The 27,996-nt window shown below is 38.6% G+C and overlaps 1 protein-coding gene across 6 annotated transcripts in view; it reads right to left on the minus strand.

Annotated features, from left to right (window-relative positions):
* LOC306870305 (acetyl-CoA carboxylase-like) overlaps positions 1–27,996 on the minus strand; it is a 69,024-nt gene that overhangs the window by 24,311 nt on the left and 16,717 nt on the right. Inside the window, exons 13-38 of one of the 6 annotated variants that reach the window (XM_079417496.1) lie at positions 27,472–27,635; positions 27,162–27,312; positions 26,882–26,985; positions 26,436–26,663; positions 24,814–24,964; positions 24,230–24,364; positions 23,975–24,121; positions 22,812–23,000; positions 22,621–22,721; positions 22,435–22,523; positions 21,859–21,983; positions 21,441–21,668; positions 20,143–20,232; positions 19,931–20,049; positions 17,753–17,776; positions 17,089–17,190; positions 14,854–14,997; positions 14,295–14,397; positions 13,264–13,371; positions 13,112–13,168; positions 12,878–12,922; positions 11,857–11,898; positions 10,146–10,361; positions 8,320–8,475; positions 8,037–8,240; positions 6,280–6,435 (exon numbers count right to left, since the gene is read on the minus strand). In XM_079417496.1, coding sequence (XP_079273622.1) covers positions 6,280–6,435; positions 8,037–8,240; positions 8,320–8,475; positions 10,146–10,361; positions 11,857–11,898; positions 12,878–12,922; positions 13,112–13,168; positions 13,264–13,371; positions 14,295–14,397; positions 14,854–14,997; positions 17,089–17,190; positions 17,753–17,776; positions 19,931–20,049; positions 20,143–20,232; positions 21,441–21,668; positions 21,859–21,983; positions 22,435–22,523; positions 22,621–22,721; positions 22,812–23,000; positions 23,975–24,121; positions 24,230–24,364; positions 24,814–24,964; positions 26,436–26,663; positions 26,882–26,985; positions 27,162–27,312; positions 27,472–27,635 — 3,378 coding nt within the window. Of the gene's footprint in view, positions 1–6,279; positions 6,436–8,015; positions 8,241–8,319; positions 8,476–10,145; positions 10,362–11,856; positions 11,899–12,877; positions 12,923–13,111; positions 13,169–13,263; positions 13,372–14,294; positions 14,398–14,853; positions 14,998–17,088; positions 17,191–17,752; positions 17,777–19,930; positions 20,050–20,142; positions 20,233–21,440; positions 21,669–21,858; positions 21,984–22,434; positions 22,524–22,620; positions 22,722–22,811; positions 23,001–23,974; positions 24,122–24,229; positions 24,365–24,813; positions 24,965–26,435; positions 26,664–26,881; positions 26,986–27,161; positions 27,313–27,471; positions 27,636–27,996 lie in introns of all 6 variants that reach the window. The other 5 variants (XM_079417495.1, XM_079417500.1, XM_079417499.1 and 2 more) reach the window with 5 other exon arrangements.

Below are 27,996 nucleotides of genomic sequence, written 5' to 3' on the forward strand. Positions count from 1 at the left end.
CCATATGAGAGATGTTTATTTTAATATATTTCCAGTGCTCTTGCAATAAACACTTGATAATCAACTTTGTGTATTAAAATATTAAAATATGCACTACTGTTCAAAAGTTTGGGGTCAGTACGATTTTTAAATTTTTTGAAAAGTCCCTTATGCTCACCATCACTGCATTTAATTGATCAAAAATACAGTCATTTTGTGAAATATTATAATAACTAAATAGTTGTAATAATATTAAAATAGTTTTTCATTTTACAAGATTTTAAAATGCAGTTCCCCTTCCTAGGTTCACTCAATGCTGCGATGACGTCATCGCTTTGGGAACACCCTCGGTGTGACGAATGTCTGAAGCCCTTATACCATCACGCCAATTTATTGGCCAAATAGCGCATGGCAACGCCCCTACGCATACGTACCGTATGCTATATCAGCGTTCCGCGCGCTATTTCATCAGATTTCAATTCCTTCAGGAAGCGAATCATCTGTTGCCCGTTGGGAAGCATACTACTTCGTGTTCTCAGCTATTTCCTCGGAAATAAGAGCAGTTTACTCCTCTTAGCGGACACGATGAGTCATAGGAAGTGCATCGAGCCGTGTGAAAGGTTCATCACAGCGGGAGACACACATGACAGGTGCGTGCTTTGCTTAGGCCGTGATCACGCCCAAGCGGCGCTTAGCGGCCTATCCATTTGTCATCACTGTGATAGCCTGCGGCTTAAAGTATTACGCTCGAGGCTCGCGGCCTTTTCGAAAGGCCCTGCGTCTAACCCCCGCCAATCCGTTTCTGCGGTTGCCGAGGCGCCGCATGAGACAATCGTTTGGGGTGACGCGTGCGAGTTAGAACCCATGGAGAGCGGGATGACGGAGTATTCTCCTTTCCTCGCGCTCTCTCCCGGCCACGTTCTAGAGTTAGAAGAGCGTTATGTCGAGCCGGTTGTTTTCGTCAATGACGATTTACGGCCTACCCTGGAGGCCCGCAGCGCGGTTTCCTTTGGTTGTAGCCCGTATGACGATGATGTTTTGTCCACCGCGGCCTCCGATTCAGAGGATTTAATGGCGGAATCCTGCAGTTCTCTCCCTCCGAGCGGACAGGAGAAACGCAATTCCCCTTCTTACAACGAACTTTTAGACGTTGTGACGCGCGCGGTCGACAAATTGGGGCTAGAATGGGACGGTGAGCCGACGCAAAACCAGGCCCAATCTAAACTGGATGACCGATTTTTAACTAGTCGTACTCCATCCCAGCCCCGTAGGCCTCTTCCCTTCTTTCAAGACCTCCACCAAGAGGTCTCGAGGTCTTGGAAACAGCCTTTTTCGACGCGGATTACTAATGCTGCTGCCGCTGATTTCGCCACCGTATCCAAAATGGCGGATCACGGTTACGGGGCAATGCCTGCTGTCGAAGAGACGCTTGCGACACACCTCGCGCCTAATTCCGCTCCGTCTTGGAAAGCGCGCCCTATGTTACCGTCCAAGCCATGTAGGATAACCTCCAATTTAATCGGGAAATCTTACATGGCCGCTGGGCAGGCCGCGGCCACGCTACATTCTATGGGTGTGCTTCAAGCCTATCAGGCAGAGCTCCTCAAGGAGCTGGATGAAGGGGAAGGCCTCACTCCTGAGGCTGTTAAGGAGCTCAGGAGAGCTACGGATTTGCGCTTAGAGCTACCAAACATACAGCTCGAGCAGTGGGAAGGTCTATGGCAGGTTTGGTGTCGGTTGAGCGCCACCTTTGGCTCACTCTTACGGACATCAAAGAAAAGGACAAAACTTTTCTCTTGGACGCTCCCATTTCGAAAGACGGCCTATTTGGAGATTCAGTCACCACTGTGGTGGAAAAGTTTCGGGCAGCAAAACAACAGTCTGCCGCTTTTCGCCAGCTCATTCCACGTAGGCCCAGGGAAGCAGAACGTCAACCACCCATGGTTCGTTCACGTTCATCCTCTCTACACCGTCATCAGGAGGTTCAGCGTAGGGAACCATCGCCTATGGCACCCCCTCGGAAGGATTGGGGTCCTAGGTCTCGTCCACCCATTCGCCCACGTCAGCGCAAACGGATAGACCTGAGCTCGACGGCCATGGCCTCTCGTTCTCAGGCTCCTAGTAGCAGCTCCTGATTCCTTCGCTCGTCTTCGGAGGCCAGGCCCTCCTTCGGAGAGTTTGGTTGGACCGCACAAGCGTATCCGCCTCTCTCAATGTGGCCTCCCGACTCAGATCTCAACTGTTCCGCCGCTTACTGCGCCTCGGGCGGTTTTAGACTGGGTCCTCAAGGCGAGCACCTCCTCAAGACACTCTGCGCGCCACAGCCTTCAGAGTTCGAGCAAAAGCCCAAGGGCCATGCGAGCACGGCCCGTTTATGACGGCCTTCAAAGCCCGTACCCTTGGGGTGTTGGGCCGGCCCGACAGGGCTCTCGGACACCCTGTTATAGAGGTTCCCGCCACTCAGTTGCTGCGGGACCCTATGCAAGAAACTCAGGAGAGACTGTTATCAGCTCCACCTGTGCTACCTGTTCTCGCGGACGCGAGAAGCTTTCCGCAGTCAGATGTCCTGACACCTGTAGCTCAACTACAGCCAGACACAGAGCATCTAAAACCTCTAGCAGACTTTTGGGCCGCGTGGAAATGCTTGCCCAACGTCTCGCAATGGGTTCTACGCACCATTCGACACGGTTACACCATACAATTTCGGAAAGGGCCACCCCTTTTCAGCGGGATTCTTCCCACGACTGTACGTCCTGGGCAGGCCGCGGTGTTACGTCAGGAAATCGTGTTACTCCTGGAGAAAGGGGCTATAGAGGAATTACACCCCACTCAGATGGAGTCGGGTTTTTACAGCCGGTATTTTGCTGTTCCCAAAAAAGATGGTGGTTTGCGTCCAATTCTGGACTTGCGTCGTTTGAATCTTGCGCTCAGAGTGAGCAAGTTCAAGATGCTAACAGTAAAGTCCATTTTGTCTCAGATCCAACCCCGAGATTGGTTTGTGACCATCGATCTAAAGGATGCCTACTTTCACATCCAGATCGTCAAGAGACACAGGAAGTTCCTCAGGTTCGCTTTCGAGGGCAAAGCTTACCAGTACTGTGTTCTTCCGTTTGGACTGGCTCTGGCCCCCCGAACATTTACAAAATGTATGGACGCAGCCCTGGCCCCGTTACGGCTCCGGGGCGTCCGAATTTTGAACTACTTAGACGATTGGCTTATATTAGCTCAATCCCAGGATCAGGCACTGAGACGTCGAGACTCGGTGCTCGATCATCTACGGAGTCTGGGGCTACGAACGAACCCACGAAAGAGTGTTCTGCTGCCTCGCCAGCAAACAACGTTTTTGGGGGTAGACATGGATTCTCGCACGATGCAGGCACGTCTGTCTCCCGCACGTGTGCAGTCATTACAGACCTGTCTCAGTCATTTCAAGACAGGACGTCTAGTCCATGTAGGCTTGTGTCTCAGGTTGTTGGGTCTGATGGCGGCAGCGTCCCCTGTAGTCCAGCTGGGCCTGCTCCATATGCGACCGTTTCAGTGGTGGACCAAGAGCCAGGACATTTCACCTCATTGTCATCCGTTACGCAGAATTACGGTGACACGCAGAGGTTTTCGTTCTCTAAAACCGTGGAAAAGACCCCATTTCCTTCAGAAAGGAGTCCAGATGGGAACGTGTCCTCGTCGCAAGACTATCACGACAGACGCGTCACTGACGGGCTGGGGGGCGGTCCATCAAGGGTGCCCAGTCAGGGGACTCTGGTCAGAGGAGCAGCGGAGTTGGCACATAAATCGTTTGGAATTACTAGCAGTCTTCCTGGCTCTCAGGCGGTTCTTACCACAGTTGACAGGCTGTCATGTGTTGGTCAGGACGGACAACATGACCGTAGTTTCATACCTGAATCGTCAAGGGGGATTACATTCTCGCCCCCTGTACAGGCTGGCGAGGTGTGTTCTTCTTTGGGCTCGGACCAAATTCCTGTCAGTCAGAGCAGTCCATATCCCAGGTCACCTGAACTCAGGAGCAGACCTGCTCTCGAGGCAGAGACTGAACGACGGGGAATGGAGACTTCACCCTCAAGTGGTGAATCTCATATGGCAGAAGTTCGGACGAGCGGAAGTGGATCTATTTGCTTCGAGCATGACTACGCACTGCCCGCTCTGGTTTTCCCTGTCTCCCCCATCACCTCTGGGTCTGGATGCTTTGGCCCACGAATGGCCCAGAACCAGTCTGTACGCTTTTCCCCCTGTCCGGCTGCTCCCAGTAGTTCTACTCAGGATACGATTGGACAGAGTGGAGCGCCTGTTGTTGGTGGCTCCGTGGTGGCCTACCCAGTCGTGGTTTTCAGATCTGGTCAGTCTGTCGGTCGGCCCTCCTTGGGAGGTTCCCCTCAGACACGATCTGTTGACTCAAGCTCGGGGCAAGATTTGGCACCCTCGGCCGGATTTATGGAAGCTATGGGTGTGGCCCCTGAGCGGAATGCGTTAGTGTGTTCTGGTCTCTCAGCTGAGACTACTGACACTATTATTAATTCTAGAGCTCCCTCCACGAGACGCTTATATGCTTTCAAGTGGAGACTCTTTACTTCGTGGTGTAGACAACGTGCCCTGGATCCAGTTCATTGCCCCATTGGTTCAGTGCTGGAGTTTCTTCAGAGTCGTTTTTCTGAAGGAGTGACCCCCGCTACTCTCAAAGTGTATGTAGCGGCCATATCCGCGGGACATGCACTTGTAGGAGGTGTTTCAGTGGGTCGTCATCTTTTGGTATCATGCTTTATGCAGGGTGCGAGACGGCTTAGGCCTTTCCGCCCAACGCGAGTACCTTCTTGGGATCTTTCAGTAGTTTTGGAAGGCCTATCGGGCCATCCTTTTGAGCCATTGGAGTCTGTGGCAGTCAAGATGTTGACTCTCAAGACCGTTCTTTTGCTGGCTTTATCCTCCCTCAAAAGAGTAGGGGACTTACAGGCTCTATCTATCAGCCCTTCGTGTATGGACTTCGCCCCAGGGCTAGTGAAGGTTTTATTGCGACCCAGGCCGGACTATATTCCTAAGGTTGCTTCGAATCCATTTCGTTTCCAACAAGTGGTTTTGGAGGCTTTCTCCCATGCTGACGCGGGATCAGGTAACATGGATCTTTGTCCGGTGAGGGCATTAAGAATCTATGTAGACCGCACAGCTCATTGGCGTGGATCTGACCAGCTGTTTGTGTGTTTTGGTGGTAAGAGCAAAGGCTCCGCTGTCACCAAACAGCGAATGTCACACTGGATAGTTGAGGCTATCTCGCTTGCCTACGAGGCGCGTGGCTTGACTTCGCCTCTGGGATTACGTGCTCACTCCACAAGAGCAGTGGCTTCTTCTCAGGCCCTTCTGAGAGGATCGTCAATAGAGGATGTTTGTGCTGCGGCAGGTTGGTCCTCTCCTAGCACTTTCATCAAGTTCTACAGTTTGGATGTGAGGATGGCTCCTGGCTCCCGGGTCTTATCCGCTTGAGCAGACGCTTCCTTGGTCTCCAGCTATCTAAGGTACGTCAGGCGTTATGGTATAGCGTTCCCAAAGCGATGACGTCATCGCAGCATTGAGTGAACCTAGGAAGGGGAACATCTCGGTTACGTATGTAACCATGGTTCCCCGAGTAGGGAACGAGATGCTGCGATGAGGGCCGTTCCGTACCTTGATAGCGCCTCCTTCGTCATTTGGAAATCTGATGAAATAGCGCGCGGAACGCTGATATAGCATACGGTACGTATGCGTAGGGGCGTTGCCATGCGCTATTTGGCCAATAAATTGGCGTGATGGTATAAGGGCTTCAGACATTCGTCACACCGAGGGTGTTCCCAAAGCGATGACGTCATCGCAGCATCTCGTTCCCTACTCGGGGAACCATGGTTACATACGTAACCGAGATGTTTTTCCTGTGACAGCAAAGCTGAATTTTCAGCAGCCATTACTCGTGTCACATGATCCTTCACAAATCATTCTATGAGGATGAAATGATAATCATTCAAGTAACATTTTTTAGCATTATCAATTTTGAAAACCGTTGTGTTGCTCAATATTTTTCTGGAAAACCATGATGAATATGAACGGATGAATAGAACGTTCAAGAACTCTTTACATTAAAAATGTCTTAATTGTCACTTTTGATCAATTCAATGCAACCTTGCTGAATAAAAGTATTAATTTCTTTAAAAAATCATACTGACCTTAAACATTTAAATGGTAATACACATTGAAATGAAATTAAATCTTGAAATGTGTAAAGATTTGCCATCACAGACTAGAGTGTCAGGTTGTGGACAATACCTGACGGAACATCTCTGGAAAGTCGTAGACATAGGTGGTACCGAGGCTCTGGGCCTGGAAGCGTTTGGACTGCAGGAGGTCTTTAGTGACATAGGGTGTGTTGATGAGCATGCCATGAAGAGGACCCTGCTTATCTCCATACGCCTGGAACATGATCTGATATGAGAGAGAGACAAGAGGGCAAAAGAGAGTCAGCCAGTCAGGCATAGGTAAAGAAACACACAACCACATATAAATCGATAATTTTCCCCATGTCTAGACAAACAGATAACAGTTGGCCAATGATACAAACAAACAAAACTGACAGTTGATGTTACAATGACAAAAGATCATTTTGTAAAAATTTTAAAAACTATCAATTTTATTTAACTCCATGACAACGCATTTTTACATTCAGACAGAAAAAGGTCATCACATCACTGACAAATGAAACTAAATGGTGACTATGACAAAACACTACATGCCAATGTCTGAAATATTATTAGATCAACAACTAATTGAACAGTACCATTTATATGTTTGGACACGTGACTAAATTAATTTTTTTCATGATAAATATAAATAACATAAATAACAAAATGATACTGCTTATTAATCATTATTAGTAATAGCATAAATATATACAATACCATTCAAAATATTGGGGTTAGTAGGATTTTTAAAGAAATTAACTGATTAAAGGTTAATACTGTCCTTCTGAACTTTCTATTCATCAAGGAAATCTGAAAAACAATGGATTGCAGTTTCCTAAAAATACTGCAGAACAACTGTTTTCAACATTGATGACAAGAAATGGTTCTTGAGCACAAATTAATTTTAAATGGCAATTAATTTAATAATTAATTGGGTAACACTTTACAATAAGGTTCATTAGTTAACATCGTTAGTAAACATGAACTAAGAATGAACAATACTTCTACAGCATTTATTCATCTTAGTTAATGTTAATTCCAGCATTTACTAATGCATTATTAAAATCACAAGTTGTGTTTGTTAACATTAGTTAATGCACTGTGAACTAACAATGAACAACTGTATTTTTATCAAATATCATTAACAAAGATGAATAGTGTAATAAATGCATTGTTCATTGTTTGTTCATGTTAGTTAATACATTAACTAATGTTAACAAATGATACAAATGTAAAGTGATACCATTAATTGTCATTTGTAAAAATATTTCACAATATTACTGTTTTAATATATTTTTGATTAAATAAATGCTTCTTTCAAAAACAAAAAAAATCTGACCAACCCCAAACTTTTGAACAGAAATTTATTTTAAATATTTTTATGATTTAAAAAAATTATCTATTAAACTACTGAAAGCAGACATATATATTTTTGACATATTTTCATATATTTTATATATTAAATAAATTAAACATTAAATCTATATACTGCATGAAAGGGTGTCAAATTTTAAAAAGCTAAAATAATTAAAAATATATATATTAAAAAAAAGTTTTTTGGTCACTGCGTAATTTGTATAACTGTCATTTGTATTATTTCCTAGCTTTGACTTCACTATTTTTTTAAAATATGTAGAGTTAAAATAAACAAAAGTAAAAAATGTGCATTCAAACTTTTCACTGATTGTGTGTTTACTATTGACAGAAAATTAAAAAACAATGAGGGATGACAAAGACATAGTACTGTTGTTCAGTTTTAGCTGTCTGCATATAATATAATATGTGTTTTTGTTTTTGTGTTAATGAAAGACACGTGAGCCCCACCTGTCGGTCTTTGTGCCCCACCTGTCCTGTACGGGAGTCTGTGACCTCCTTGTACAGGCTGATGTCCAGGTAGTAGCCACTCTCATTGGTCAGGAAGAGGCGGATGGGGATCTGTTTGCCAGTGGGTGTCAGTCGGATGTTAATCTTCAGCTCGGCTTGGAGCACACGGAGCTTCCAGAGACGACTCCCGTAGCGCATGACCATGGAGCGCACAGATTCCTCAATCTAATGAGAACACAAGAGCTCAAAACGCATGCAGATATGTACCTTCCTGAAACAAAAATCCATTGAAACTCATTAAAACCTTAGAAGGGTCCATGATGACAGTTGGGACAAAATTGAGGAAGATGTGATTGCAGTCTGTGCGCACTGTGGTGTTGTTGAAGGCCACTTCCAGCTCATCCATGGCCTCCAGCAGCAAACGCTCTGCCTCGTTGTGCAGGTACTCAAACGACGCTTCCTACGCGGTGAGGAACCATACAGTGTCACACATACAGTCATGGCCAAAAATACCGGCACCCTTGATAAATATGATCAAAGAAAGCTGTGAAAATCCTTTTGATCTTTTGTTTAAAAAAAAAAAAAAACAATCACAAAAATCTATCCTTTCATTGGATAATAGGAATTTAAAATGGGGGGAAATATCATTATGAAATAAATGTTTTTCTCTAATACACATTGGCCACAATTAACGGCATCCTTTTATTCAATACTTTTTGAAAGCTCCATTTGCCAGTTTAACAGCTCTAAATTTTCTCCTATAATGCCTTATGAGGTTAGAGAACACCTGACAAGAGATCAGAGACCATTCCTTCATCCAGAATCACTCCAGATCCTTCAGATTCCCAGCTCCATGTTGGTGCTTCTTCTCTTCAGTTCACCTCACTCATTTTCTACAGGGTTCAGGTCAGAGGACTGGAATGGCCATAGCAGAAGCTTGGTTTTGTGCTCAGTGACCCATTTTTGTGTTGTTTTTGAGGTTTGTGTTTGGATTATTGTCCGGTTGGAAGATCCAAACATGGCCCATTATAAGATTTCTAACAGAGTCAGTCACTTATTGATTTTTTATCAGTTGGTATTTGATAGAATCCATGATGCCATGTGTCTAAATAAGATGTCCAGGACCTCCAGCAGAAATATAGGCCCACAACATCAAACACACAGCAGTATATTTCATTATACACATGGGGTACTTTTTTATCCCTGTGTGCACCAAACCCATCTTGAGTGTTTGCTGCTAAAAAACTATTTTTTTAGTTTCATCTGATCATAGAAGCCAGTCCCATTTGAAGTTCCAGTCTTGTCTGATAACTGAATATCCTGGAGTTTGTTTTAGGATGAGCTAGGAGAATTTTTCTTGAAACCCTCGCGAACAACATGTGGTGATGTAGGGGCTGTTTGACAATTTTTTTTAAGGTTTTCTGACCCCGAAACTCAACTATTTTCCGCAATTCTCCAGCTGTGTTCCTTGGAGAGTCGTTGGTCACTCAAACTCTCCTCCTCACCGTGCATTAGGACAATATAGACGCACGTCCTCTTCCAGGCAGATTCGTAACATTTTATGTTGATTGGAAATTCTTAATTATTACCCTGATGTTGGAAATGGGAGTTTTCACTGCTCTAGCTCTTTTCTTAAAGCCACTTCACTAATTTGTGAAGCTCAATTATCTTTTGCTGCACATCAGAAATATATTCTTTGGTTTTTCTCATTGTGATGGATGATTAAGGGAATTTGGACTCTTATTTATATTTCTGTGAAACAGGAAGACTTGGCTGGATAATTTCATGTTCATAATCCCCCTGGAGTGCTTAAAATTGTAAATATGAATGGGAATATACTTCAGAGATATTTAACTCATAATAATTTCTAGGGATATCAATAATTGTCCAACATGTATTTGAGAAAAAACATTTCTTTCATAATGAGATTTCCTCCCATTTTCAATTGTTTAAGTTCAATGAAAGGTTAAATATTTGTGAATTTTTAAAATAAAAGATCAAAAGGATTAACAATGCAGATTAATTTTCACAGCCTCCTTTGATCATATTTACCAAGGGTGCCGATATTATTGGCCATGACTGTATAACCAAGTTTATGGATGCAAACACAGACCACAGAGATGCTCCTACCTTGGTGACCAAGTCGGAGTGGCGGATGATGGCCCGCACAAAGAAGCGGTAATCTGTGACCTCGGTGCCCACTTCCACACGGGCAGCTCCCAAGTACAAGTGCATCTTATGGTTGGCACAGGGGATGGCCGTCAGTGCAAAGTTACGCATGCGGTTGAGCTCCAGCTGGAAAGCCAAGGCAGGTTCCAAGTGCCTGTAGATACGGTCCTCCTCAAACTAGAAAAAAAGGATTGACAAAAACTTATTTTTCAGAATTAACTTTTGGCCAAATGACTATAAAATGAACTACGTCTAAAGTGGTTCTAAAAAAGTTCAAAAAAAATATTTATATTAGATTATATTTAGGGCTGCCAGTCAATTATTATTTTTTTAATCTAATTAATTAAATGATGTGTCGAATAATCAACCTAATTAATCGCAAAATAAATTTGACTGAAAATACTATAAAAACCTATTTTTGTGTTAAATGAGAAAGTATCAAGTAGATATTATACATTGTAGCTATAGAAAGAAATATTTTATTTGATTCAACAAAATTTAAAGCAAAATTTAAAGGGCCACTACGTTAACGGTGTTAAAATATTTTATATAATATTTTTTTTTCATAAGTAATTAAGTTAACACGTTAAACTGACAGCCCTAATTATTTTATTTATTTTCACAAACCATGACAAGTTTGTGTGCGAAATCTGTGTACAAATGATTTTCATATCCCAATTCATCAATACATTTTGTATTAAATTTTCTACTTTTCTACTTTTTCATAAAAAGGTAGAGGAAAGGTACAAGTTAGGAAAAATATTTTTGTAAGAAATTCTCCTGTTGATATAAATATGAATAATCCACAAAAATTATTAGTGAATGAGACCCATTATCTTTCACAATACCATTTGTAGCTGCTTGTATAGCAGAAATGCAAAATTAAACACAGATGAACTAAAGTATTAGTTTCTGTTGTGGTATTGAAATTGTTATCGAGAATTGTGAATGTCACTGGTATTTAAATTTTGAATATTATAGCAACCGTATTTCCAGCAGAAATATAATTGATATTGCTTCTGTGGAAAAAAATTACTCATAAAATTGTATTAATACTGTCTAGTCCGAATCATGTTTACAATATTTACAATCATCATGATTACAATATTGACGAAAAACAAGTGATTTAATAATTGATTAAGATTTTTGCCATAATCGAGCAACCCTAAAAAGTTTGACCATGAAAAAGCTACATTTTACTAATAACAATAATAATAAGATTTAATAAAACAGAAAATATAAATGGAAGGAAATTGCTCATGTTAAATTTAGAGGAAGTGAGTCTACAGAAGCAGAAAGTGCCCATGAGCTATAATAGCAGGCTAGATTTAGTAAATGTAGGTAATCACAGCTGCTAATGGATGTCATCCCTCTCAAATGAGACAAATAATTAAAAAGTTCATTAATGTAATGAGCTTTGCTGGAACCATTTTAGCAAACTATCAGGGCTGAAGGAAGCCAGAGAAACGCCATGGATCATGATGGAGTGACTTGCACAGCAAAGACAAGAAATGGAGGAATATAACAGCTTTTTTTTCCCCGTCCTCCTCATTTCCCCTTTGTATTTCCCCCCCTAAACAAAGCTGCTGATGAATTTAATGAACACTTGCATTTAAAAGTGTTACAGTCTTTTGTGCCCGTCACTGGTAGTCTTGTGTAAAACATAACTCACCTTGTCTCGAGCTCGAAAAGTGAAAAATTTGGGGAATTCTCTCTGTGAAAAAGACATTAAACATTAACCGTGAAATAGTATTGCATTCTGTACATGTCAACACCGATCAGGAAAACCAGACCAATATTAACTGAACAATATATTATATTCTTTATCACAGGACATTTACAGGTGTTGTACATTTGAAAGACTGAACAGTCTTATAATTAAGTCTGCAACTTAATCAAGAGACCATTTATAATGGCTCTGTTCCAAAACCTAGGAGTCAAAATGTAAAAAAAAAAAATATATATATATCAATATTTCCAATAACATTACATTTATACAATTTGATTAATAAAAATATAAACTTATATTTAATTATATAAAACAAATAATACTGACTTACATTGCTACTTTTTCCAGTTTGTATTCAATTGTTTAATTTCAAAGATAATTTATCCATTTCCAATATTTCTATTTGGGACTTTTAGGGACATTGATATACAGTGTTAAATTATTGGTGATTAATCTGATTGATTAATCAGCGTATCATGCAATAAATTTGATTGCAGCTTTTAAATCAAATGACTGCCTGAATGATCTTACACAAGAGTACTGTCATTAGTTAAGCAACATGCTAACATCCAAGATGAACATGAAAACCAATAAATGTCAATCAAAAAATACAGTCAATTTCATTCAATACTACTAAATTAAAATAGTCTAATTAAAATTTAACTGTGGGCACCATGTATAATACATTCAGTATATGAGTATTGTGTCATTAGCTTAGCAACACGTAATGTTCATCTCTACCAGAACTAACAGTGAGCTAAAGCCAGATTTCTCATGCACTTCAGACCAGTAGTGTTACTGGAGTGACCTGCATGACAGTCTATGTAGAGCGTTTCAGTTCAGTCACTTGTGAGGTCCAATTGGTTTAAGATGCTTCCTAAGAAAGTAGCTGCCTATAGACAGCGAGGCACCTCGATAGGTTGTGAAACAGAGCCAATGTCTCAGACATTCCACAACTACTTACATGGAACCTCTGGTCCACCTCACAGTTGACTTGCTTCCTGAAATCCTGTTAATAACGGCGTCAAGAGCAAAGGGGAAAAGACACATGCAGTCGGCGTACCATATTTGAGATCAGTTACTAAGAATTGCAGTTATTCAAATGAACATTCAATTGATTAAAGATTATTTTGTTGAAATTCGATTGAGAAGGAGTGACAGAGCGGAAACATGCTCAAATGTCATTTTGAAAGCATACCTTCTGAGCAACCAGGAAGGTAAGTCTTCGGATCCCGTGCTCAAAGAGCAGAGATTTCTGTGGTAAAAATGACACAAGTAAAAAATTAATGCACTGACAGTTAAACATCATCATAGACAGTTAAAAACAATTATCATAGAACTCGGTTTCACCTTAGACTGGGTAAACTCGCGGAACATGGCTGCTAGCCCATCATCATCAATGTCGCTGTCCGTCTTTATAGCCACATTTAGGATATGAATTGGCTCATCTTGAATGCTCTGTAGTAAGACAAAGAAAACAAAACAATATAAACTATGGATAGAAAACAACGATTTTCCAAATAATAGCTTCATTGCATCAAACATTCAAGGCACCAATAATGCCCCTTTTTACAAGATGCAGTATACGTCTCAGGTGTCCCCAGAATGTGTCTGTGAAGTTTCAGCTCAAAATACCTCACAGATATTTTATTATATCATTCTGAAAATGCCTATTTTGAATGAAAGCAGAAACACGCTGTTTTCAAGCATGTCTCTTTAAATGCAAATGAGCTGCTGCTCCCCACCGCCTTTTCCAGAGCAGGGCTGTGCCTTTACAGCTCAAACCTCAGATTCTCTAATAAAAAAATAACAACATTTGTTTGGTTTTGATTATCATGTCTATTGTGCTGAAATCATGTGCTTTAAATCTATATCAGTTTAAACTTCTGATGTAGTTTTCTGAGCGCACACTTCCAAAGCACGCACATAGAAAGCAGCTCTTACACGGCATGTGAGTACTAAACTAAGTGCTCTTTCATGTCTTATTGCACTTAAACTGTCAAATACACACAAGTTTATGTTAAAAAAAAAAAACACACACAAGTTACAAAAACACAGTCGTCATGTCTGTGATAAATATGGAAAATTGTGCGTGGCTAACTCAGGACGGGGCCTCTGCTGATATGGCAGGGCTTGTAAAATGTGATATCACATTTTACATATTCTGTGAATGTCTTATGAGACACTGCTTATGATTTATGGGGATTAAAAAAAGAGGAGCGGGTGGATTTTTAGCATTATAGGGTGTTATAGTGTGTACACATACTGCCAATACCCATTTATGTTTAAACAACATGTAAAAGTTAATTTTGCATAACATGTGCCCTTATTTCTGATCTCATTTTCCTTTTTTTGACAGGTTCAAAGGCTAAAAGGTTCACCTTGTTGTCCTCCTCTCCATACAGCACAGGGTTGCCCCCCTCAGGAAAGGTTGGAGTAGAGGGGGGTGAGTCTGAGAAACAGCTCAACACATCTTTAATGTCCCTGTGATAACAGTCACATTAGACACGCAGCCAGAAAATGTACATTACATATGTACATTTTAAGAAAACTGCTATTAAAAGACAACATGAAAAGCCACTCTCAATACAGCACATTGCAGGTTTAAATGTATTTATGATTGACACAACAATCAGCGTGTTGGGGATGTATATGGGATTTGATAGGTCTGCAATAAAGGTTTCGGTATAGGTTTCATGTGATCCCAGTATGTCCCCAAGAGAGAGTCCCACACTAATTTTAAACAAATCATCTAGCTTCATCTCAATTAATGTGAGTGTTTTAAACATTTTACAAAAAAAATCTAAATAGTTTATTTGTGGATTAAACCTTTCATGCAGATTGTGCAGAGTACGATCAGGGCCATTTAATAAGCAAATAAATAATTTAGATTTTATGTTGTACTGAACACCTTTCCAATTACTGTAGACACACACTAACCTGGTGAACTCCAGGAAGGAGCGGAAGGAAACCATGGCGCCCATACGCTGACAGGGTGGGGTGAAGGAGGTGTCCAGGAGCACATCACTAACGCTGGCCATGTGGACCATGCCGTAGTGGTTCAAGTTAGAGGAGAAGGACATTCTGAGAGAACAACACAACCGTACAAATAAAAGGACATGTTATTAATGCAGCCGCATATACCTAACCTCTCAAAAATGTGGTAGACCACCCCAGGAGAAAGACCAAATCATCACCATCACACATCGGTCTGGATCAGAGGAGTGAACAGCAGCAGCATCACCACAACTGATTGTGAATACACACTGACGTGTAACATCTGAATGTTATAAAAGGGGCCAGTTGTCAGGTGGCAAGTAAACCAGATGTTAAAGGAAAAACATTTGTTATGACTGAAACTTCACTGTATGGGTGAATTCATGCATTCACATTAATTTATTTAAATTCATGGTGGAGGTACAGGTTAGTTAAGAATATTCCAGGTTAAAAATAATCTAGCTGTGACCTGCTGTTTATCATACCATAATTACCATAAATTTTGGTCATCCCTCCATTTGTAAAAACAAAAGAAATAGGTTCATCGTGACACATACACATTTATATTGGAAGTCAATGGGGTATATTGGCAAAACAGAGGTTCTTAAACGGGTCTGAGAAAAAATGTAGCCTTCTGAAAGTTAAGATATTAATGAAAAATGTTTGACATAAGTTTTAGATGTAACGGATTTTATTACAATTTCATTCTGCTCTCTAAAATCAGAAACATTGACATTAACTGCTAATTTTATTTTATCGACAGGACAACTTTTTAACTATGGAGCCATGCACACAATTTAACTAAACTGAAAGGGAATAAACTAGTACAACATGATTTACCTAAGATGAGGGAACAAAACAATTTGTGGCTGCAAATGAACAAGTAGGCGTAGGAAATAATACTTCTGTCAAGACCACTATCGTCAAAGATGATTAACAATTGGATTGGCAGTATGGTTCTGTTCTGGGCAAGAACTCCCTGTGCATCCATGCAGCCTAGCAAGGATGAGAGCAGGGAGAACATCGATAACCCCCTATCCCCCAGCCCCTAGGGTAAACAGAACAGAACCAACATAAATGTATTGCAGATATCAATAATGTTCAATAATTTAATGTACACAATTTTGAATTAGTTTGATTTAAAGGGGAATCAGAAGGCTGAATACTGACTGGACGAGAGGAGGAGCTGGGGATGGAGAAGGGTAATTAGTTATTGAGTAACGAGATAGCTGCTGATAATACTGAAGAACCTTATATATGGATGCTGTGATGAACTAACACTAGGCTTGATTTACATATTTTTTCATGCATGCTATGTGCAGGGCTCAATATTTAACAGATACACTGTTAACTTGCATATTTGATTTATAACAATCACACCATTTTACTTGCACGTTATTGTATAATAGCTGCTTTTACAGTATATTTCAGGAATGGTGTCTCTGCCAAGGAGATAAGCACGGCACAATTAATCTCTTATTTATATCACTTCTATACTTTGTTCATTATTTTGAGCGGTGAGTGGATTCTGACTAACTGAAACTCCTCTGATTGGCCATTGGGTTACAGAAATCAACACATAGAGTGTGCTATGTCTGTGATTGGCTACAATGTTCAAAACTGCAAAAACAGAGTGCAAACACAAATACACATTGGATTCTACTGTATGGCGGCCTCCGCTTACTTTTGTTTTGTTTATTTAGTTATTAAAGTTAAGTTTGCTGGTTCCGGCTTGAACTTTGTTACATACAAATATACGTTTCTTTAAATCATCCTGGCGACCCATGTGACCCACGGTTTGAAAACCACTGCTGTATACTTTATTGCAAGTGCATTATTCCAGATTATTAAATGCATTTGTCCTGATTTTACAAACTGAGGGACAGGAAGTCAAAATTGAGTAAGTGCTATTGATTTTAAGTTATATTTAACCCAGAATATTTCTTTAATAGCATCCATAATTATAAAGCTTAATCAGCACATCTACCAGAAATGTTGTCAAAATGTCAGGAGGTGACAAGTATCCTGTTCAGTGTTAGTATTGAGAGCAATCTCTTGCCCATTAAGACCAATTAAAAGATTCACACCCAGATATCATTCAGAAAACTGTGTACATAGATTATTCTTGACTGATTAAACCCTCTCTGTGATTAAACCCTGTAGTCTGTCCTGCTCTACCTGTCCTCATTCTCAGCAGACTGACTAGCTGCCCCTGTGGCAGCACTAGCGTTAGCTGTGATATCTGGAAGTTTGTAGTCCTGAAGTGGGGCAGACAGTTTCCTGGGAGGACAATCACATCACACAAACAGCAGATTTAATCACCACTATTATGTAGCTATTCAAAACCAGTATGAGGTCTAAACAATTTCACTTCGCATATTACGGGAGTGTCTTCATTTGCATGCGCACACACAATAGCATTTCAGACAGACCCACACACATTTGTGTTGAGAGTGGTGCAATAAGCCATGCAAATTAGTTTGTATTTACTGAGATCAACAGAATAAAGCGCCAATGAAGAGCTGTTTTCAATAAAACACAAACTTACACGCATAATACCTGCATTCTATTGATTCAAAATATTTAGAGGCACACAAAAGCTTTGATCATTAGATCCATTCAGTAGGGCACAAATGCATTTCATCCAAGGTTGTTTATGTCTTAAAATATGAATTCAAATACATCTTTTATACACTGGCTATGTTTGAATACTCAACTGAATATTCATATAGTATTACTGCATATTATACTGATTACTATTTAATATTTATGTGTTTGACCATGCTGCTTTTCTATTCTAATTCTAGAATTTGGTTTATGGGAGAAAGAATATGTACTATACCTGTTTAGAGTGGGGATGTTCCCTCTGCAATCAAACAACATTGATTACTGATTGGTTAGTGTCAGGCATCAATGGGAGGGGTCAGTTAGACATCAGAAGTGTGCGGCCCTTTCACATATCAGACCGATCCAATCTAATTTCAGTGCGCTTGATTTAAGCACATATTAACTTGGACCAGCAGATTGCTGCTAATGAGAAGTGGCTTAAAGACAATTGTGTTGCATTTGCACAACGTTTACCTAATTGAAATATACAAGTGTCTCAAATGAGTCTCAAGTGATTATTTGGTCAGTGCATAAATGCATACGTGAATGTTTTTGATCATTTGAGGGCAAATCTTATAAAACCTATCAAGAACACATCCCGGTCTCATTTCACCCCAAAATCAAATGGAAGAAACAAATTATATTTAGCTTTAAGAAAAACTTTTTTTGCACTGTGACTTTTTTTTTTTTTTTTGCTTTCTTAAGCACATTTTCCCCTTTTCACATTACAGAACCAACGGGTTTGAATAAAAAACATATTCCATATTATTAGAACAGAATTACTGCATTATTGTAGTAATGCACATCTACAATATTGAGAATATCGTAAATTGCTAATAAGCTTAGAAGTAAAATGTATTGCATAATGAGAATTGGGAGGTGGTATTAATTATGGTACAATGCAAAAAAATCTTAAAAGGGTTCCAAAAGTTAATTTTTTATGCAAAATAGGGGTGCACAATTCACTAGTATTCAAATATTTAGGGTCAGTATGATTTTAATACTTTTCATTTAGCAAGGATGTATAAATTGATAAAAAGTATCAGTAAATACTTCCAAAAAAATAAATACCGATCTTTTAATACAGCTTTTTCATGAATCTATTCAAAGAACGGGGAAAAAAATGTATCTCAGTTTTCATAAATATATTAAGTATCACAACTGTTTTCAATAATATGTTGCTTGAGTACTACATCAGCATTTTAGAATGATTTCTGAAGGATCATGTGACACTTAAAACTGAAGTAATGATGCTGAATTTAAAATGATGCATTTTAAAATATACTGACATAGAAAATAGTTAGTTTTAACTCTTTCAAAATAATTACAGCATTCATTTACATTTAACTAAAGTAAATAAAGTTAACACTAACACTAATAATATTTAGATGATCTTAATCATTTTTATTATTTTGTATGATTTTATTTTACTTTTCTCCATTTAATAAATTACTGGCCATATAATCAAAATAAATATCGGCTTATCTGACAGAATTTTAATATCAGCGCATCCCTAAATGAAATTGAATTTATTTGGGCTTTTTTTCCCTTTGATTTTAGGGCTTTAAATTTGTGACCAGGTCATGGTTTTGTGAGATTCATCCACTTCTAAACTAAGCCACACATTTCACAAACGACCGCCCCTCCCTCACATGCAACAATTCAGCTCTTAAAAAACTGCAGTAAAATGCAGCTAAAATCTCTTTCATGTACTTTAACACAGTACAATGCATGAGCCACTCAGTTTACACAAATCACAGGTAAAGCAGCTGGAAAGGCCCATGCTAGGAGCTGGGAGTATTGGAGATAAAAAAAAGAAAAGAAAGGTAATATATAAGTAAATATGACTAAATGCACAAAAACAAAACTGCTCTGCATGCATCAGAAAAGGCTACACTGAATCAGTTCACATGCATGAATCAGCAGAGAATTAAAAAAAAAAAAAAAAAAAAAAGAGCAAGAAGAGCAAGCTGGTAGACAGCCAATCAGAACATTCACTAAGCATATGCTATTGGTCGCATTCTTTGGTTTGTCACCTGAAACACACGGATGTAGCCAGCACAGATGAGAGACACCTTAAAGAAGAACTTTTTTTGGCCCTGTGATTCAAACCCTTTGTCACTTAATAATGCTTTTCTACTCCTACTTCATACAAACCTTCTGATCACACTAAACCAGTGGCATAGATTGTGCACAAATAGTGCATTTTAAAGATGTGAGGGGAAGTGGATTGTGGTACAGTGGAGGAGAATTTGTCTCGCAAACAACCAGTAGCTTTTATTTATGCAGAGAATTCAAACACACATTTGCCCCAGTCAGCATTTCTTTTATAGTGTTTTGACATGCTCCTCCACAGTCCCAGCAAGGGGTGTGAGAGATGGGGGAAGCAGGGGTGCGGTACATTTTGAGGTACCTGTTGGGGTGGGATGAGGGCAGCATGAACTGGAACTCCACGATGCAGGTGTTGTCCTTCAGCTGACGGTGTTGGACGCTGTTGAGTTCATAAGCGATGTAAGCTCTACGAACATACACCTGAGAAATGAGAGTGAGAACCATGTTCTTTATTCTTAAAAAAACAGAAATAAACACTTAATTTCTTGGATAAATGTAAAATGACAGTCTTACCTCTAAAGCAGCCATCCGTACCACCTGATTACTGTGGTAAAAAAAATTTGGCAGCACATCAAAGATGGATGTTTCTGACAGGATCAGTTTCTAGAAAAAAAACAAAAACAAACAAGAAAGGTATCAATAACTTGATAACACACAATGCAAAATATTTAGTGCTGTCAAATGATTAATCGCATCCAAAATAAGTTTTTGTTTACATAATAAATGAACTGTGTATATATATATATATAAAAATATGTTATGTTTATATATTTATAAATGATATAAAGTATAATAATATGAATACATAAATGTAACTTACATGTAAATATTTTCAAAATGCGCGTGTTTGTGTGTATTTATATAAACATAAATAAACAGTACACATACATATATTATGTAAACAAAAACTTTTATTTTGGATGCGATTAATCAGCACTAAAAATATTACAACTTAAAGGAAAAAAGTAAATTTCTGTGCCTGTAGAGGCATCAAATGAAGCTTTAAATAAACACTACAGTTCAAAAGTTAGGATTAAGAATTAACATTTATTAATGTTTTTTGAATAACTCTCTGGTAAATTGACAGTAATATTACAAAATATTATTCCACTTTACATTATTACAACTTATATTATAATCAAATGTAATTTATTCCTGTGATAAAGATGCATTTTCATCAGCCTTTACTCTAGTGTTTAATGCCATGTGATCTTTTTTTTGTAAAGATTCTTTGACAAAAAAGAAAGTTCAAAAGAACTGCATTTATTTGATTGCACAACAATCAAACAATAAACTGAAGTCAGCATTAATGTACATTTCTTTATTAATTTTTATTTATCATTTTATTATTAAACATACTGATACTGTTGCAAAACTGTTACAGTACCTACATGGTTTGTTCATTTGATATAACTATAACAGTACATTACAAAACAATATAATAAAGCCTAAAGCGTGTTTTTATGGCTGTATTAAATAATTTAACCGTACTAAACTTATTAAAGTATGTTTGGAGAAAAATGCATTCTGCACATCAGGGAATAATTAATTAGCTCACGGTAATGATGTAATTAATGTAACCATTTACATTTTTTCACAAAAGTTTATTAAAATTATTTGAACTGCAATTTAGAAAATTCTGTCATTCTAATTTCTTTTCAACATTTCTGTTAACAGTCAATTCAATTCAAATTTCTCATATGTAACTAAAAGGGAGTCATTTATTAAATTGTAAAGTGGAAATAAAGTGGAAAAACACAGTCTAGCAGATGGCACTATAGAGCAGTCATCAGAGATCTAGCATGTCCTACCTGCAGGTTTTCAATGCAGAACTGATGCCCATACATGTCGATGGCAGACAGGAAGATGGATTCCACCTGATTGTGTCGTAGCTCGTATGACGGAAGGTGCGAGGCAATGAGAACCTGCCGTGCCCGCAGTGCCACCTTGGCATTAGTGGTCTTGCTGAGCTGTGTGAGTTCTGTGAGTATTGCCATGAGCTCGTCCGTCAGAGTAGGGTCTCGTCCACACAGCTGATCCTACAGAGAAAAGTGTAGAACATTTTGATCATGAGTGGACAGGAGTCACAGACTAAATACAAACATGATTTTATTACATCTAGACTGTTATTACATTGTGCAACTGCAATCTACAAGATAGCCTTCTGAATTATTAAAAAATAAATAAATTCTGTTTCTCTCTGTTTGAAAATTATGACCGTTTACTCACAATCAACATGGTGACCAGAGAGTTCTTCTTTGTAACTTGTGCATGAGAGAATATGTAGTTGAGCACACTGGCCATGTCCCCTTTGTTTTCCTCTCGTAATGCAAATACACACTTGTCATAGTGACCTGAGAATATTACACACACACACACAAATGAATAGTCAATTAATTAATACATACATAAAATACCTAAAAACAAAAGAAAATATAATAAAATTAATTTTAATAGCTTTAGATTTAGTTAACAATAACCTCACTGGCAATTATCAGAAAAATAATTTTCTACTTTTTCTACCTATTCTACTTTTTATTTTTTTTTACTTTTGTATTTTTTTTTTATATTAAAATGTTATTTCATTACTTTTCATTATTCAAATGTTGGATTTTTTGTTCTATTTTCTATTTAGTAAATAGTTTAATATTTTCATTTAAATGATTTAACACACCAGTAAGAATGAATCAGTGTTGCACTGCCATCCAGTGGTCACACAATAAAATTAAATAAAATAAAATAATGCAACATCCTCAGTTTCCAGTGATATCTCATCATTTATGGCTATATAGGAAGTGGTCTTACCATGTTGAAACTGAACTTCCACTCTTAAATACTGCCTGAGGAGGTCCATCACCACTGCCTTCATATGCCCTCTGATGCCACTGCGGTACCTGGGTACACAACACACAAGAGGGCGAGTTAACCTGTGTGTTTGTGATTGTGTGTGTACATACACATGTTGGTTGTATGTATGAATGATTGACTAACTTCTGAACCAGCTGTACAATGCTCTGTGTGTTCATGAAGAAGACTTCTCTTTCTGACTTCCTGTTCAGTGTGGCAGCATGACTGTCCAGTATATTGGCAATCTGACATGAAAAATTTGACAACATTTAAAAACAATGGTCACAGTCTCGTAGCTTCAGAAATACATGAACTCAAAGCACCACAAGTAGCACCTGCTGACTGGGAAACTGGCAGAGGACAGAGGTGATGTTGCTGGCGTACTGAGCCATTTCTTTCTTGATCGACTTCTCTACAGCAGGAGGGATACGGCCTGAAACGCTCGTCATGATGTCCTGAAGCTCCAGCAGGGGCAGAGAGGGGTCCCTCAGAGTCTTCATCAGACGCTCCACCCATTCTTTCAGCTATAACACACACACACACACAAATCATAACGCCTATTCACACCAAGCCTATTTTGTGATATCTAATGAAATATAGACTTTTTTCAACTGCAGAAAAGAAGTACATGACATGACAATGACATATTTCCTTGTCATCCAATAATGAAACTAATGGTGGTCACTATTATTATTATTGTGAACAGTTTCTTAACAACATCACTTTAACTTGTTATATTTTTTCTTCAACTTATTTAATGGTTTCTAATATTCTACCATCAATATCAGCAGTCTCTTGTGCATTTGTCATTTCATTATTTTATTTACTGCTGTTAATAATTGTAATGAATGAAAATATACCAAATCTGTGTCCACATTTGGCACAAAGCCCCCTAAATCATGCAGCTTTTAAAGCTATGATTCTCAACCAAGAGCCAGGGCCTCAGCAAACCTCCAATCAAAATAACTTACTTTAAAATAAGATAAATGAAGTAGTAAAATAAGGTAAAACCACAACAAAACTTTTATATATATATATATATATATATATATATATATATATATATATATATATATATTTCTTATTTTAATTCAACTCCCTTCAGCAACTTTTTTTTTTTCTAAGAACTAAAATTTCCACATTTGGGAAAAGTTTGGATATACGAGGTAGTTTATTTTTACAAGTGTGATTTCTAGACACGAAAGTCATCTGAAGTTTTTTTTTTTTTTTTATCTAGTAAATTATGAACAAGTAGAAAAGTCATGTAAATTCATTGGTTTACAAGAGTGAGAACTTTGAAAAACATTCAGCACTTAAAACTTCTGGAATCCTGAAATTTAAGGATTGTTAGACCTTTAAATATTGTTGTGGACATTAAGGGGCCTTGGAGTCAAAAAGTTGGAGAACCACTGCTATGAAGTCCTATAATGTGGATGAAGGGCTTCATTGGTTACAGGTGTTTCACCATAAAAGAGCTATTTATAATCTGTTTTCTCACCTTGGCACTGAAGAAGGGCTCTGGCAGACAGAAGCCATTCATTATGTGCACTAGGTGATCCAGAGTGCTGTGGAAGACTCTGTGAAGCTTCTCTCCCCTGAGAGCCACGGACTGAACACTGGGTAATGTTCCTGTAAAAAGCTCCGCCTGAAACAGACATACTCATTTTAAAAACTAAACCATTTCATTTCTATAACTTCTGAAAGGAAACCTAACACAACAAACACATTTATCACATGTGCCGCATGCATATACCTGCTGTACTCTGCTGGGATCGTCCAGCTGCAGTTTGCCGATGACACAGCCCGGCTCCAGCACTGCACCTGCTCTCTTCACATAGTGAATACAACCAGACTCAGAGGCCGTCAGGGTCATCACCATCTTCATCACCTACAAGAAGATACATGATGTTTAGAATGAGGCAAACAAAGAAAACTCACACCAGTCTTGCATAGCCAAATTTCTTACTATCACAATTCACTTTGCAGCTTATTTTAGCCTAGAACTGCCCACTTAGACAGGAAGGGCTTGTATAAATGACATGTAAAAGAAACTACCTCACAAATCACACTTTTAGACAGTTAAAAGGAGAAAAAAACCAACATACATACATATACACACACACACATATATACATACATACATACATATATATATATATACACACACACACACACACATATATATGCAAATTAAGAAAAAACTTTTTAGAGCCAAGTAGAACTCTTGAAATACAATAACGTTCTTTGTAGCAGCCTGGGAACATTTATGCCCCAATGGACTTTAAAAAAATTTAATCTGGAACCCTGACTTCTGGAAATTAGGTAAAGCTTACACACCTCAATTTCTGCATAACACTGTCCAGCAAACACATGTCCACCATCCTCCACAGTATACTGGATGAGTTTCCCAGCAGATGGCGAGTGCAGGAGTGAAGGGTCATTCTCCTTTTCAAACACACATGTCTTGTTACCAATAATGATGCGATACCTAAAAAATATAACAAAATGCATACTCAAATGATTTTATACAAGTAACTATTTCTGTCAGAAACTTTTTACCATCACTTAAATTATTCAGTAATAATATATGAAATAATTATGGAAAAAAGTTGTATTCGTATTCCTGAAAACTAACGTTATTTCTACAATTAATATTTGTTGTGTAGACCTTTTTCCTGAGTAAACGATAAGAGCCGCAATTACAAATTCTAACTTCCATTTGGATGCTCTTCTGTTCCGGTCTCCAAAGGAACCAATTCAAATAGTGCCCATCTGTTTTTAATGTAGCTAACTTCAGCAGCTTCGTGTCATCTACACACTCACTAAACTTTGAGGAGTGAGGCACTGACAAATGACGGTCATTGCGACACTGTAAAGTGATGGAGCTATGGAGCCATGTGGTTAAAAAAAATAATAATTATTTTAAATTAAATTAAATGTGAATAGGTTTAACATTAGATTATCAGCTTGGAATATACGCTAATTTGACTGGAAACACTGGAGACCGGAAATGCACAGCATCCTTACAGTTAAGAGTCAGGTGTGACTTCCGCATTCAGGAAAAACGTCTGTAACACATTAAAAATAAGTAACAATTAAGGCAGCATCCATTTTTTCAGTTGAAGTTACAGCTGTAAAAAAAAAAAAGTAGCAGTATCAGTACTTGTATTAGTGATACTGGCCTGCATTGATCGTATTTAGTAAAAAGATGCCATTAAAATAAATATTTAATAGTATAAATAACTGACTGCATTCATTTATTGAAAGCATTACACCGTGTCTTAACCAGACATGATGCATGCGACAAGATTCCAGCAATAAGTAATTTGGCTGTCCACAGCAGAGGCGACACGACAACTTTTTTAACATTATTAAAAGTACATACTGAGTGACTGATACTTTCTTTGTTATGGAATATGTTTGTTGGTTCGCATTGAGTTCAGAGTTTTAATGTACATGTTTGCTTTAATTTAGTTTCAGGATCTGAGGTAAACCATCTATTGTTTCTTTCAGTATGGCTATAAAAGGCCATGAAAAATTATATTCAAACTCACATTAGACACTTTGAATAAACACATAATCAGTACCTTATCATTGTTATAGTTTAGTATGATGATGTTCCAGCCACGTTGCACAGAAAATAGAAACAGTTTCTAAAATAGAATCCCCTGTCATTTGCCAGTTGCCTCTGTCACGGCTGGTTAGGACAAAAACTCAGATAAACATGGAAAAGATATCTTTTGTAGCGTGTCGTAGCGTTGTGTCTGGTTAGGACACAGTGTTATAGATGGCACTCTCAGTTTTTGTTCAAATAAACGTGTCCAATATTTAAATGTAGTTCTGGACTTTAAATGATGAATTAACACATTGAGCGCCTTGAACACTCTCACAAGAACAGCTCTCATAGCTCTCAAAATGTTCTTGCGTTTTCCATCTTGTATTTTCTCTCAGAATCCTACCTTTCCACTTCCTCCTTCATGTAGGTGGTGTAGCTGCTACCGTCATACGAGAGCAGCAAACCCCCGTCGCTCAACCGATGAACATCCACCTCCGCTGACGAGTCATTCATGATGACCACGTAAGAGTTAGGAGACTGTCTGGTCACCTTGAGACCATATTTGGTCCCCTCATAGATTAGCTCAACATCTACCGTGTTTAACAGCGTGTGTGCAGGTAAAACCTGCCCTCTACAGACACAGGAGAAAAGAAAAGAAAACCTTCGTTTAACTTCAAAATCGGGTTGATACTTGAACAATTCATATTAAATATAAAATGTATTGCTTTACCAAAACATTACTTGTAGCACACCTCCCATCCAATAATTGCAATAAGCTTTGTTATTTATGGTATCAAATGAAGTCTTCGATTGCTATTTTTTTCAATATTACAATATTAAAGTGGTTACCTCTCCAGTGAATGCAGGAAATTGGACACACTGTTTCTGAGGTTGACATCAGCCACATGCAGAGCTCCACTCACTACACCCAGCATAGTGTCAGGACGCTCGGCCTACACACACACACAGAGTTACAATTATGTGGCTGAATGGTAACTTGTATAGTGAACTCAATATAGGGAATATATCTTGCTGTCATAGGTAATTATTTGACTGAAAATGGCAGGAAGAAATAACAGGCATGTTCATTAGAGCTGTGATGTGAAATGAAGAGGGTTGTTTCACGTACCTGCATCTTCTCTGAGATGAGTCTGTCCAGCCAACCTGTGTCAATGCTATTGTGCTGGAAACTTTCTGTTTCTAGCAGCTTTATAAGATACTCCACTGTAGTCCTGAAGTCTCCTCTGATGGAGAGCTCCTTGAGGGCCACCACCATGTTTCTAAGATGACAGAGCAAAATAAATGATATTTCACTTATCTTAGTGACTAAATTAACCATTTGTAGAACTTGTCAAAACAAAACATAAGGTATGTATATTTTACAGAAGATTCCCTATGACATAAAATTGTAGCAGTGTAAGATGACTGGCAGTACTCACGAGATGGCCTCTTCACGGTTCTCTCCCCAGGAGAAGCAATGGCCAAACTGAGAGTCTGCAAACTCGTGCAGACCTCCAGCAGCCGCCACGCTGAAGTAGCCCCACACATTCTTGTTACTGCGGAAATTTAACTCCTGGACAGTTCCTGAGCTGGGCTTAAAGCCCTGACACAAAAAACATAAATCAGAAATTGTTTAAATGGTAATTTACACCACTACCATTCAAGAGTTTTGGGGTTGGTAAGACTTTTTAATGTTTTTGAAACAAATCTACTATGTTCAACAAGGTAGCATTTATTTTATAATCAAGTATTGCTGTTTTTACATATAATGAAGTCATTTTTTTCAGTTTTATATATTACATGTAATTTATTCCAGTTGTGCTACTTATTAATATTTTTGAGGAAACCTTTTTTCAGGTTTCTTTGATGAATAGAAAGTTTAAAAGAACAGCATTTCTTCAACTTCCCAATGTTCACTTTTGATCAATTTAATGTGTCCTTGCTGAAAAAAGTACTTAAAAAAA

This window comes from Barbus barbus (assembly GCF_936440315.1).
Source record: "Barbus barbus genome assembly, chromosome: 5".
NCBI classification, from domain to species: domain Eukaryota; kingdom Metazoa; phylum Chordata; class Actinopteri; order Cypriniformes; family Cyprinidae; genus Barbus; species Barbus barbus.